This window comes from Hemitrygon akajei, chromosome 16 (genome assembly GCF_048418815.1).
Source record: "Hemitrygon akajei chromosome 16, sHemAka1.3, whole genome shotgun sequence".
Classification (NCBI taxonomy): Eukaryota; Metazoa; Chordata; class Chondrichthyes; order Myliobatiformes; family Dasyatidae; genus Hemitrygon; species Hemitrygon akajei.
In genome coordinates this window covers 47724634-47738909 of record NC_133139.1, presented here as the reverse complement: position 1 = coordinate 47738909, position 14276 = coordinate 47724634, and the positions used below count along the sequence as shown (strand labels likewise).

Here is a 14276-nt window from a genome sequence, read left to right as displayed (position 1 = left end):
CAGGATCAGGAAGGCTTTAAAGCAAGGCCGCGAAGTTAAAATAAATCTCTTTTGCAACCGCAGCTCACCGACTGCGTGTCGTTATTTCAGTGCTGCGTGTAGCACACCACTACAATTGGTGACCCCGACAGCCCAAACGATATTTGGGCCGAAGATGAACAACGCCGCATCTGTTCATGCAGTTTCGTTGAAACTGCCAAGCTTCTGGACGCTGCGACCTCACCTATGGTTCCAACAAGCAGAAGCCCAATTCCACATTCGGCAGATAACCTCGGATGACACACGTTACTACTACGTGGTGAGCTCCCTCGACCAGGAAACAGCGGCCCAGGTTGACGAGTTCATACAGTCTCCCCCAGCGGACAGCAAATACACAGAATTCAAAGCCCTGCTCATAAGGACTTTCGGACTCTCACGGCGCGAGCGAGCTGCCCACTTACTGCGCGTGGATGGTTTGGGAGACAGACCACCATCGGCGTTGATGAACGAGATGCTGTCCCTGGCCGGAGGACACAAGCCCTGCCTCATGTTTGAGCAGGCATTCCTGGAGCAGCTGCCTGGGGACATATGCCTGCTGCTGTCCGACGCGGATTTCAGCGACCCCCGGAGGGTGGCGACCCGGGTGGATGTGCTGTGGAAAGCCAAGAAGGAGAGTGGGGCATCCGTCGCACAGATCACCAGGTTACGCTCCCAGCAGAAAACCAGACCAGGCCCGGCCGCAGAGCCTGCTAACCCCAGAGGCAGGGGTGAGGAGACCAATGAACAATGGTGCTTCTACCACCAGCGGTGGGGCGCAGAAGCCTGTCGCTGTAGCCCGCCCTGCAAGTTCCCAGGAAATGCCAGGGCCAGCCGCCGTAGCCATCAGCGGCGGCTGGCCATCGGGATAGCCTCCTGTATGTGTGGGACAAGCAGTCGGGACGCCGCTTTTTGGTCGACACCAGAACCGAGATCAGCATCTTACCTCCGACGAGTTACGACACCCACAACAGAGAACCGGGTCCCACCCTGAGGGCCATGAACGGCAGCACAGTAAGGACCTACGGCACCCGTATGGTGCGGCTACAGTTCGGCTCCAGCCAGTTCACCTGAGACTTCACACTGGCCGCCGTACCCCAACCGCTCCTGGACGCGGATTTTTTTGCGGGCTCACAGCCTACTGGTCGACCTGCAAGGGAAGAGACTGGTCCACACCGAGACCTTTCATATGTTCTCCCTGGGTGAAGCCCAGTTGCCAGCCCCACACTTAGACTCCATCACGCTGTCCGACAACGATTTCACCAGAGTCCTGGCGGATTTCCCATCGGTTCTGGCACCACAGTTCACGGCAGCCATGCCCAGACACGGCGTACAGCACCACATCCTGACACAGGGACCACCCCTCCACGCCCGTGCTCGAAGGTTTCCCCCGGACAAGCTCCGACTGGCGAAGGAGGAGTTCAAGAGGATGGAGGAATTGGGGATCATACGGCAGTCCGACAGCCCATGGACCTCCCCCCTGCACATGGTGCCCAAAGCAACAGGGGGCTGGAGACCATGCGGTGACTACCGCAGGCTGAACGAGGTTACAACACCGGACCGCTACCCTGTGCCGCACATTCAGGACTTTGCAGCAAACCTGCACGGCGCACGGATCTTCTCCAAGGTAGACCTCGTCCGGGGATACCATCAAATCCCGATGCATCTGGACGACGTCCCCAAAACGGCACTCATCACCCCTTTCGGCCTTTTCGAGTTCCTCCGCATGCTGTTTGGCCTAAAGAATGCCACACAGACACTTTAGCGGTTAATGGACGTGGTGGGACGTGACCTGGACTTCGCTTTCATCTTTTTGGACGACATCCTCATAGCCAGCAGCAGTCGTCAGGAGGATCTGTCCCACCTCCGTCAACTCTACGCCCGACTGAGTGAATATGGCCTGACAATCAACCCGGCCAAATGCCAGTTCGGACTCAACACCATCGACTTCCTGGGCCACAGGATTACTAAAGACGGGGCAACCCCTCTGCCCGCGAAGGAAGACGCAGTCCACCATTTCCCCCGACCCAACACAATCAAAGGCCTTCAGGAATTCGTGGGTATGGTGAATTTCTACCACCGCTTCCTCCCTTCAAACTCCGGATCTTGCACCTGGGCACCGATCGCCACCTGGGTATCTCGCTTTGGTGTACCGGCTCACATTACCTCTGACAGAGGTGCCCAGTTCACCTCCAGCCTGTGGTCAGCTATGGCCAGCCTTTTGGGGACACAGCTGCACCACACAACTGCCTACCACCCACAGTCTAACGGACTGATGGAGCGTTTCCACCGTCACCTGAAGTCGGCTCTCATGGCCCGCCTCAAAGGGCCTAACTGGGTGGACAAGCTTCCCTGGGTCCTACTTGGAATCCGCACAGCGCCCAAAGAGGATCTGCACACCTCGTCAGCCGAGTTGGTGTACGGCGCACCCCTGGTTGTCCCAGGGGAGTTCATACCAGCCCCAAGGGGGCAAGAGGAAGAACCCGCAGCAGTCCTGGGCAGACTACACGAGAGGCCCCCATACCCACTTCGCAGCATGGGCAGAACCCGACCTGCGTACCCAAAGACCTGCGAAACTGTAAGTTCGCTTTTGTACGACAGGGTGGACATCGGGCACTGCTACTGCGGCCCTACGAGGGACCGTTTATGGTGATCAGAAACAATGGGTCCACATTCGTGCTGGACATTGGGGGGAGAGAGGAGGTTTTCACGGTGGACCGACTCAAACCGGCCCATGTGGACTTGGCGCAGCCGGTCGAGATTCAGGCACCGCGGCGCAGAGGCAGACCTCCCAAACAGAGTCCGACCCAGACTGAGGACATTGGGGGGTGCATCGCCGGTTCTGGGGGGGGGGGGGGGGGTTATGTGGCAACCCACTTCCCAGCGCACTCAAACCGGCTCACAAAGTGGCGCACGCCGGCATTGAGGCCGGTCCCAAAGAGGGCGGCAGGCCTGCTTCACCAGCAAGGGGAAAAGCCCGCACGCGGGACGCGACTGTGAATACGCGCCCCCTACAGCATTCCCGCCCAGGGAGGGCAGGAACAGGAAGGCTTTAAAGCGAGGCCGTGAAGTTTGAATAAATCTCTTTTGCAACCGCAACTCACCGACTGCGTGTCGTTATTTCAGCGCTGCGTGTAGCACAACATTTCACTCATGACTTCTCGGTATTTCCTTCTTTCGGCAAAGATCCCAGGGGGATAATCTTCGACTATACGAATTTCTGCGATTTAAAGATTATCTTTCGCTTTTTTCTGGCTTCTCAAAGTATGGCTTCTTTGGTTGTATAATACTGCAAATGAAGTACAATTGGTCGAGGATGTAATTCGGATGAACGCCGAAAAAATGGAATTCTATGGACTCTATCAACTAAAGGGCTAGCTTCTAGGGACTCACTAAAAGGTGAGTACAACATATCTGAGAAGAATTTTAACAGATCGCCAGATTCAGTATTTTCAGGCAGTCCTAGAATACGCAGATTCCTCCGACGCCCTCTGCTATCTAAATCAACCATTTTTTTCTTCGTTTTAGATAGTTCTGAGGTAATTTCATTGATTTTCTTTTCCATCAAAGATATCTTCATTCCTTGATCTTTAATAGTTTGCTTGAATAGATCATGTTCATTCTCAATTCGGGTTGTAGTCTGCTGAAGTGTTTGAAGCTGAAAGTCCAGATTTTTCAGAGAAGCTTGAACCGTAGAGATAGCTTTTACAAGCTTCCCGTTTGAGCCCATCAGCTTATCAATCTTAGTGTTATGCGACCCGAATTCCGACTTCATGTCTTGTATTGAAGAAAATATTCCTGCTAAAGTAACAGATTCCTCCGCTTTCTTAGTTTGTTCTGTTTGCTCCGTTTCAGGAAAAGTCTTGCCGCTTCTCAGTTCAATACCAGAATGACTTTTTTCGGCCAGTGTAATTAAATTGTAAATCCTTCAGTAGAAGTAATAAATCATCAATTCTAAAAGGAATCTGTCAGTGGGATATAAAGTATATAAAAAAGGGAGCTGCTGAGAATTCAACTTACTCCATGCACTACAAAATGGCGAATCCCGCCACCTGTTTCCACCGGGTCCGGACAAACCAACACCAACGTCTCAATAGCTTCAGACACTCCCACATCGTCCTCCGAGAATTCCAATCTCACTGACAGGTGCCCATCGTACGGATAATCACCCTCACTCACACCCCAAATCTCCAGTGCGTCAAATGGGGTTACTGGCAAGTGCTTTAGATATTTGTTGTAGAACGACTGGTAACCTGCAATCCTGTGTTGAGGATGGCTTTTGCATAAACTCCCTCTATCCGCAGGCACACGCTGGAACTGGGCCCCAACAGCCCAGCCAGAATAAAGGCTTGGGCTTTCGGTGGTCCCCTGGCTGATTTCTGGGAACGTGTCCCTCCAGAGACTCCAGTCCATTCCCTCACTGAGTCTCTCCTAAGTTTCCCGACACCTCTCCCTTCTTAGTTGCCCAGGGGCTTGCCCTCCGCGAGATGCCTTGTTTTTCACAATCCCACCGAAAGTCTCCCTCTTCCCCACAGCTGTAGCATACCCTTGGCCGCTCACATTCTCACTGGAAATGCCCCTCTTTCCCACAGTTATAGCACACGCTACCCGCCGTTCCTCTTCTCCCGAGACATCTGCCATTCCCAGCCCAGTGCGCGGGTCGTCCCCCAAAGGGGGTACTTTCCCTGTCCATCCCCTAAAACGGGAGGGTCCCTACTCCCCTGGGACCCCTTGGGCTTCTCGGTCCTCAACCCGGCCACCACTTCCTGTACCGCTGAGGATAGCCCCCGGTGGCCCGAGCCCCTTTTTCGGCCCAGCGCACTCTTTTCCTCCCGCACCTCTCTAATCAGCTGCCCGAATGATGGAGGGGGGCTCTTTTTATAGGACTGCCAGAGACTCCACACCACCTTGTCCTCTTCCAGGGAACCACTAAATATCTGACTCATCCTCAATCTCACCACTTCGTCCGCCTTCACTACCCCTGGCGCCGCAAACCCGTAAGCATTCTCTCCAGCCGAAGTATGGATTCTGTGAGCTTTCCCCCCTCCCTTGCTCCATGTGGTGAAACTCCGCTAAAAGCTCCCAGGGATCCCCTGACATCCCAAACGCTCCCTCCAAAACGTCTAAATACTCCTCCAATGAAGCCGAGGGCCATTCAACTTTCAACTCCCGGACTACTTTGACCGCCCCGCCGCACCCCTCAAACTTCCCATCTCTTCTCCTCATCCGAGCCTGGCCACTCCTCTAACAACAGGGACGTGTTTTCAATCCAGGTCTCATAGCCAACCTCCCCGTCCGGAGTAGGCGTGGCTCCTGAGAAAATCCCCAGCTTCAGCCGTGGCCTCTCGGCCACTCCCACTAGGGAGTTAAGGGCGGCTGCCAGCTCGGAGGCCTCCCCTCCAGCTGGGGGCTGGGGCCTGGCCAAGCCTTCCCACTCTGATCCCCCTTTACTGGTTACTGGCACCTCCCCTGGGGTCACATCTAGCTCGTCCTCTGGTGTCTCCTCACCTTCATCCTCCGGGAGGGTGTGGAGGCCCCACGGCCCTGCCTCCCCCAGGACGCTGACTGTCGCTGGCAGTTCCAACGTCATGACATCAGCACTCGTACAAACCAACACCCAGCTGGCCTCCACCTCTTTACCACACCTTCTAGCCACTAGTTCTCTCTGCCCCATACCTTCGACCAAACTCAACCCCGCACTAACGCACCTTCCAAAATGCGGAACTCCACCCCGCTCAGCACACACGCATAACTCACACCAGTTTACAATCTTATCCCGATCCATCTCCGCACTACTGAACATGGCGATTTACACAGCTTACTGAAAATTCAATCCCGGACAAGCACCCCACAAATGTAACGCTCACGCAGTCGGCTGGTGTATGTCTAGGGGAAAATTCGTCCACCCGCCAAACCGCGCCTCCTGTATATGTGGATGCTGTGAAATGCACACTAGTACAAACTCACACACACAATATCAAACCGCACACCATGTACGTTTACTGAATACACTTTATGAATCTTACTAGAACTAAGTGATTAATAGCGATACAATATACATGAAAGAAAAGAAAGGAAAGAAAAGGTGCCAGAACTTATCAGGGTTCAGTCAATTTGTGCAGAATCGTTGGAGCTTAACCATCAAAGTCTTTGGTCCACTATTCGATCTTCTCCAATCTCCACGACCCACACGCCTGGGACCACCCTCGGTGATCGACCAGAGCGCCTCCAGCACCGTCCACCTTCCTCACGATCTCCTCCCCAACTCCCCAAAAACCTGCAAAACCACAGCTCACAGACCCACAAGAAAGAATAACATCTATCCCAATTGGTTAACAAATGAATACAATCCTCATTATCAGTAATCATAACCCAAACAAGCTGTGAGAGAAAACACTCTCTCACCAGTTACCATAACAAAGAAGCATCCCTACTGTTACTTAACGAAGAAGCCATTTTGATTAACATACGCAGTAACATAAGAAACCCTTTACACTAATATGGGTACAACAGCTTGAAGAATCTGCAGTTGTATGTGCATAGCTTTCAAACATAGCAGGATGGGTTAAGAAAGTGGTTAAAGTAGTACAATACATGGATCATGGGTTTTATAAATAAAGGCATAGCACATAGATATTTAGAAATCATAATGAACACTAGTTTGGATCTGGGATCTATACTTTGGAAAAGGAACAAAGGACTTAGAAAGGTATAGAGGGGTCACCTAAAGGGAAGACAAGATGAAAACACGAGAAGCCAAAGCAGCAATAGACTGTTCAGATCTCTGTTCCTGCTGCACCATTCAATAAGATCATGACTGAGTTTCTATCTCTTTCACTTTCCTGCACTAACCCAATAACCACTTATTTCCTTAACATCTAAATAATTTTCAATCTTTCTTAATTATACTCAGCCATTGAGCGTCTACAGTCACCTTGGGTTGAGACTTTAAAATGCTCATTACCCAAAAGGATAAAAAAAAACTCTTCTCACCCCCCAACGGTCACCTCTTTGTTTTGAGACAGTGATCCCAACCAAGTGAAACATCATCCTGTCATTACATTTGTCCAAACCCACAGGAACGTTTTACATTTCAAAACATCATCTCTCCATCTTTTATGCTCAATAGAGTATAGACCCAATCTACATAACCCCTGCTCACGAAACAGAGCTTTCATCCTGGGCATTGATCTACTGAACCTGTAAGTAAATCCTTTCTAAGGTAGCAAGATCAGATGTGTAAAAAATTATTTAGATGTGGTTTCATTAGTGCATCTACAGTTTGTATATAAATTTAGAAGATGCTTCTATATGTCTATTCAAAGCCTTTTACATGAAGTCTAATATAGTATATGCTAACTTCCAGTAATCTGTATATAAGGATACTCCCGCACTGCCATTTTACCATGCCTCACCACTTAAAAAAGTAGAGTTTTTATTTTTTCTACCAAAATGGATGACCCTCAATTCTCCTCAATGCATTCCATCTGCCATGTTGTTGTCCATTCACTTATTCTATCTTCTAATACTTTCAGCAACCTTCTTACAGCCAACAATACTCCCCAGCCTTGTATAATCAGTATACCTGAACATATCACACTTGAATTCCTTGTCCCAACCACAGATTGTAAAAAATAGATTGTAAACATTTAAGATGCCAGCACTGATGCTTATAGCACTCCACTAGTCACAACCACCTAACCTGAAAATTATTTTGTCCTACCTACTCTCTGCTTTCTGCCAATTATCTAATCCTCAATATATGCTTAATGGTACCTATTGAAGGCTTTCTGAAAATCCCAGTGCACCACATGATCATTAGTTCACCTGAACAAATCTTATAGTGCTTTGAAAAAAGGTCCAACACAAATTCCCTTTCACAAATCCATAATGAATTTGTCCATTATGGACAAATAGAAGCATTTTCTGCAACTCCAAATGACTAACTAGTATAATGTCTCTGCTTTCTCTCTTCTCCCTTTCACTTTAAAAAGAGGGGTTACACTTACTGCTTTTAACCTCAGGGAAGCATTCTAGAAAAATGTGAATGAGGATAAACTGGAAAAGGGCTGAACATTCAGCTTAGAAGAGGAGGCTGCAAGTGGTTCTGAAATTTAAAATAATGAAGATTTGTACAGAGTTGATGGAGAGATACTGTTCCTGTTGTGTATCTTATACATGTGCCTGTGATGTGTATGCACAGATGCACATGATAATAAATTTGACTTTAGCTTTGACTTTAAATGTTCAAGAACAAGAGGAAAAGATGAGCAAAATTTTAAAAATGGCTTCAGGAAAGTGAGTAGAGGCTAACATGTAATGCAAGATGTAGTTGCAATTGTAGATAGATGTGTTTAAAAATGAAGGATGTTCCAGAGCTACAAGATGAGGGTAGGGATGGTGGCACTAGCTACATTGCTCTTACATAGATCTGGCATGAATGTGGAATAGACAAATGATTTCTCACTGTGCCATAACCAATCCATGATTCTAAGATACAATGTTAATGTGTTACATCTTTCAAAATGAATTATTTACCTCATGTAAAGATAGTCTGCCCTGTAGAATTTCATTCTGCTTGGTAATTTCTTGATGTTCGTGCTCTTTCTCTGTTAGCTTGTTTGTGAGCTCTTGTACCTATTAAAATTAGAGGGGGAAAATAAGTTAAATTGTACCTTACTGTGAAAATGTCATATAAATTTCCTTCTTCTGAATTGTAAGATTAACATCACTGAAAATTGACTCTGAATTCCCACTAGATCCTCTCAGCTTCTTCCAATAATAATGTAGCTCACTAATGTATTCAGATCAACCCCTTGCCTTGCATTCATCAAGCTACGGAATAATTTAAGATACAGGCATAAATACTCTATTCACTATGTCGAACTCTGAAAGAATGAAGAGAGTTTGAGTGCTTATTCAAAAATAATTAAAACATTTACATACCTGATTCTCCAGTTTCTGAATTCCACTGTCTTTTGCAATAAGCACTTTCTGAAAGCAGAAAAAATGTATCACTATGTCATTATTATTATATCTTATGTTGGTTATAAATACCATTGTTAATGCAAAATTATACTTCTGTGATGGATATTTGTTTCCTGGGCCATGTCAAGGTTGGCTTTCTAAACATAGCAGCTGACATTTCTGGAGATCAAAGGGTTGTTTTTGAATAAGATAAACTTCCAACTAATATTCATTTAGCTGCTGGTCTTAAACAGGAGCCAGTCTTCAGTTTTTAACGTAAATGGAAAGTGATGGTCAGATTGAAGTTGAAAGGACAGGTTTGCAAACAGACACACTGTATATAAAAAGCAGAATATAGGGTCACTGCACCTGGACTGACTTCTGACTTCTCAAGAGCTGCAGAGTAAGACAATGGGTACTTATGTTAACTTGGCTTGTTTCAAACAGACAAACTGTCTAATTTATTTAGCTCAAGGAAACTTGCAGACCAGTTGGATAACATCACTTGGTATATCAAATGGCTGATTTGTTAATAGTTGAGATGTTTGTATGCTCAGTCAGCTTCACAGCATTAACTGTGCGAACTTGGGAACTGTGTCTCCAAGAAGTCTGTGTGAAGAGGGTATCTGAGAAAATATATATCTGTGAAGTCACCCAAGTGACAAAGAAACAGTTTAAATGTAGAGAGCAGTTCAGGCCTTTTAAAAATGGTTAAAGAACGTCATGAAGAATGACAGAAACACAGGGTGAACTAGAATCCATTACTCTGGCTTCAATATCTGTGATGGACAACTCTTGTCTGCATCATTGGTATGTCTTTTTAACTTATAGGAATTGTACCCGTGTTTTGGAAAATCTTTTGTGTTTTAGAAATGCTTTGTGATTTGGAATTCTTTTATAAGATAGATATCCTTAGTGAATTTTAAATGTGCTTTAAGAATATTGTTTGGATTTGAAAAATGTAACACTAAAATAAATGGACTGTGTTTAAACTACTTTGTAAGCTGGAAGTATCGTCTCCTCAGTAGACGGGGGTGGGGGGAGACACACCACTCAAATATTGGGCATTGGCAACTAAACTCACCAATGAGAATAAGTAGGGAAGTGAGCTTTTCTGAAGGTTAGGTACTTACAGTATAATCTCCCTTTAGTGAAGGTACCCATAGCTCTTTATATCTGATAGGGCTTAAGGTCTTCATCTGAGTTTAGAACTTTGCTGTCAGCAAACCCCAAACCATCATAGTTAGTGCCTGATGTGGTCACATTATACCAAAAGTATTATTGTAGAAAGAATTATTATTTAGCAGTAGTCCAACTCAGAGCGTGCTTGACAAATTCTCCAGTACTACACCTAGTACTATAAAATGATGAACATCATCATTCCAGTAATTGCGCACTGGAATATTATGAATATGTTAATAGTAGAGCAGAAATATGGGATAATACCCCAACTGCTCCTCAAATTGAACATGAGGAATATTTTATTCTCTAAGTCAGAGTCTGGAAATATGAAAGGATAGAAGATAGAGTAGCAAGCTAATTAAATAGACGAAACCCTGCTGTATGAGCTATCAATATAGGTGCAGAAATCTTAAAGCTAAATTCTGATATTATTCAAGGCTATAAACTAGGGGAGCTAACAGGGATAATTAACATTGTAAGCATACATGGAAATGAAGTAGAGAGCCCAATTTATAAAGTTCCTGTACAAATATGCTGGATTAAACAGACAATAGGAGTAGCCGTAAAGTCTTCACATCAGTTTGCCCAAGATTGTAATAAACTAGTGCCTCCAACAGGAACAACAAATGCTTCCTGATGGATTTGTACTACAACCAAACCACCAAGTGATACATCTACACTGGATGAACGAGATATACATCTTCAGAAACCCCTAGACTATTATCAGGGTAAAACGATTAGAGCAAAATTGAAATATATTTTGGACAAAGATTATGATTACCCACATCAATATCCTAACCGCTGTGGGACAGTTGATATCGACCGACTAATTTAAGGTGCAATCCTTTCCCACATCAGAAACAGTGGCATATTCCCGACCATAGAGGAAAACAATCCCTACAGGAAACTGTAGATTGCCTCTACAAATATAGTGTTGTGATAAAAGAACCTTCTTAATTTAGCTCGCCCATATTCAGCATAGCAAAATCAGGTGGACGATGGTGACTGGTCATCAACTACATCATCCTGAGTAAACACACAAAACCTAATTTGGTCCAGCAACATTTTTTACAACAAATGCTGCAAGGATGGATTTGTAAATGTACTAATCTTGCATTGATCTGGCCAATGCCTTCTGGTCTCACCCAATCTTTGAAAGTGACAGACATTACACAGCCTTTAAAGTACTCAAATGCTCACAGTATCAGTGGACTAGACTCCCACAAGGTTTTCAGAATAGCCCACATATATTTTCTGCAGGAATCATCACCAGATGTCTGTGCCTATGTTGATAACATATACTGCACAGCCAGCATACTGGATAAGCATTTAACACAGATTAAGCCTGTCATTAAAAGATTGACATCCCATTAAAACTTGAATCAACAAAAGGGTGCTCAACAGTTGTGGCAGGCTATCACTACTATCACTACTTATAAAGTTAAATCAAGCAACGTAGGCCACAATAGGGCTTCACTTGCAGGCTTATGACTGCGTGACTAAGCACAGCTCCAATCCCACATTCAAGTATGTTGATGACACCACTATCATAGGCTGGATTAAATGTGGTGACAAGTCAGCCTTTAGGAGGGAGATTGAAAATGTGGCCGAATGGTGCCATAACAACAACCTCTTATTCAATGTCAGCAAGACTAAGGAGCTGATTATTGACTTCAGGAGGAAGAAACCAGAAATCCATCAGGGGATCAGAGGTGGAGAGGGTCAGCAACTTTAAATTTCCTCAGTATCACTATTTTGGAGGACCACAACGCACATGTGCTCTCTTCTCGATGCAGCCCTCAGGAAGGTGGTGCAGGAGCCCAGTAGTTAAGTACAATTGTGAAGAAAGCACGGTAGTGCTTCTATTTCCATAGAAGTTTGCCAAGAGTTGGCATGACATCTATAACTTTGACTAATCTCTTTAGATGTATGGTGAGGAGTATATTACTGGCTGCATCACAGCCTGGTATGGAAACACCAGTACCCTTCAATGGAAAATCCTGCAAAAAGTAGTTTATACAGCCCAGTCCATCACAGGTAAAGCCCTCCCTACCATTGAACACATCTACATGAAGCATTGTCGCAGGAAAGCAGCATCAACCATCAGGGACTCCCACAACCCAGATGCGCTCTCTTCTCGATGCAGCCCTCAGGAAGGTGGTGCAGGAGCCTCAGGACTCACACCACCAGGTTCAGGAACAGTTGTTACCTCTGAACCATCAGGTTCTTGAACCAAAGAGAATAACTTCACTTGCCCCATCATTGAAATGTTCCAACAACCTATAGACTCACTTCCAAGGACACTTCATCTCATGCTCTCGATATTTATTGCTTATTTATTTATTATTATTTCTTTCTTTCTGTATTTGCACAGTTTGTTGCCTTTGCGTACTGGTTGAACACTCATGTAGGTGTGGTCTTTCATTGATTCTATTATGATTATTATTGTATTTTGAATTTATTGAGTATGCTCACAAGAAAATGAATATCAGGATTATATATGGTGATATATAAGTACTTTGATACTAAACTTACTTTGGACTTTGACAGACAGAGGCTATATAATTAACATTAAATAATCTCAACTCTATCAAACAGAAGTAAATTTCTTAGGCAAGGCGATTACCAATCAGGGATATGGTTTAACTCCTGAATTTAGGCAAAAAGTCACTTGAGTTAGGATATCCAAAGACCCTAAATGCCTTACAATGAACACTAAACCTTATGCTAGAGGATTACGCTAGGCCTTTCATACCTGACTTTGCTCACTTGTCCAGACCAAAATAAAAAACCCTTTTGTTTTTTACTCCAGAAGATTATGAAGCACTAGAGAAATTTATCAATGCAGTTCAGCAAGCAATAGATTTCTGGGAAAGAGAGCTAACAAAATCTCTGTTCTGCGAGTTTGCGTTTCTCCAAAAACCACTGTAGCCATCTGCTACAACGAGGAAGAACAAACACATCCACTCATACACAACGCCTCACATAATTTCACCCCAACAAAACAAAAATTCACTGCTATTAGAACAATGCCTTACTATAGCATTCCATACACTATTTGCACTGAGACCACTGCAAGGGGACAAACCAATTACTATACAAACAGGGTTTACAGCTTTGAAAAATGATAGCAAATTACCAACAAATGAATGGAGAGTTATCATAACTAGATATAGGAAATGGCAAATTCTTTTACAAGACAATACCTAAAATGGGAATATGTTCCAGAGAGCTATGACTTTCAATCCTTACCTGCCATTGAAGATGTAGAACCATCTTGTCCATGACCCAGTATAGCATGACATCATTTAAAGCACCATTCTCAAATATGGTACTGTAGTTGACCAGCAAATGAAAATCCAGAAAGATGGATACACTCAATTATAATTCCTGCTCCTGACTGGAAATATAACATTTATCTTGGAAATTGAATTTGAACCACATGAGTTGCAAATCCATCCTTCATGCAGCTCAATTTGCAGAGGCTAAAGCCCAAGTAAATCTAACAGAACTAGTCTTAATATGTACTGACTCGGGGAAGCTAGGAATAGGATCGAAAGTGTTCATTCCATCTGGTCCACACAGAGGTAAACTACTTTCACATTTATTCACGTGCAAGAAAATTCATGTATTATTATTGATTGGAGCATCAGTACCAGTGTTACACATCCCAGGAAATACTGCAGGCCTCTTACCTCTTACCTATGGTGATAAACTAGTCGATGAACAAACAAAATAAGCTGTCTGGATGGACCTTTCTACAGTAAGGGAGACCAGGGTAGTAACTAAGTAGCTAATAAAAAAGAACCAGGATGATGTTTTATGAATTCTCCTTGATACGACTGAACCTAATCCCAAAGGATTTCCAACATGGTATAACTATGAAAGTAAGATTTTGGTATGCCACCCTAGAAAAGATAATAAGCAAATAGCTCCTGACCACAAATGGGCAGCACTGATTCAAGAAGCCCACCCAGGATTCAGACACAATCATGGTAGCAGACAAGCCATTCATGCAAAATTAGCCATATTATACAGGAGACCTTACATGTTGACTGATTGCAAGCAATTCCTTGCAAATTATAATATATCTTCCTTGTTGACGATCAACA

At 44.9% G+C, this 14276-nt stretch overlaps 1 protein-coding gene across 4 annotated transcripts in view; it reads right to left on the bottom strand.

Annotated features, from left to right (window-relative positions):
- ankrd24 (ankyrin repeat domain 24) overlaps positions 1-14276 on the bottom strand; it is a 139458-nt gene that overhangs the window by 61264 nt on the left and 63918 nt on the right. For all 4 annotated transcript variants that reach the window (XM_073068819.1, XM_073068820.1, XM_073068822.1 and 1 more), the window contains exons 13-14: positions 8962-9009; positions 8554-8652 (exon numbers count right to left, since the gene is read on the bottom strand). In XM_073068819.1, the coding sequence (XP_072924920.1) occupies positions 8554-8652; positions 8962-9009 (147 nt within the window). The remainder of the gene's footprint in view (positions 1-8553; positions 8653-8961; positions 9010-14276) is intronic.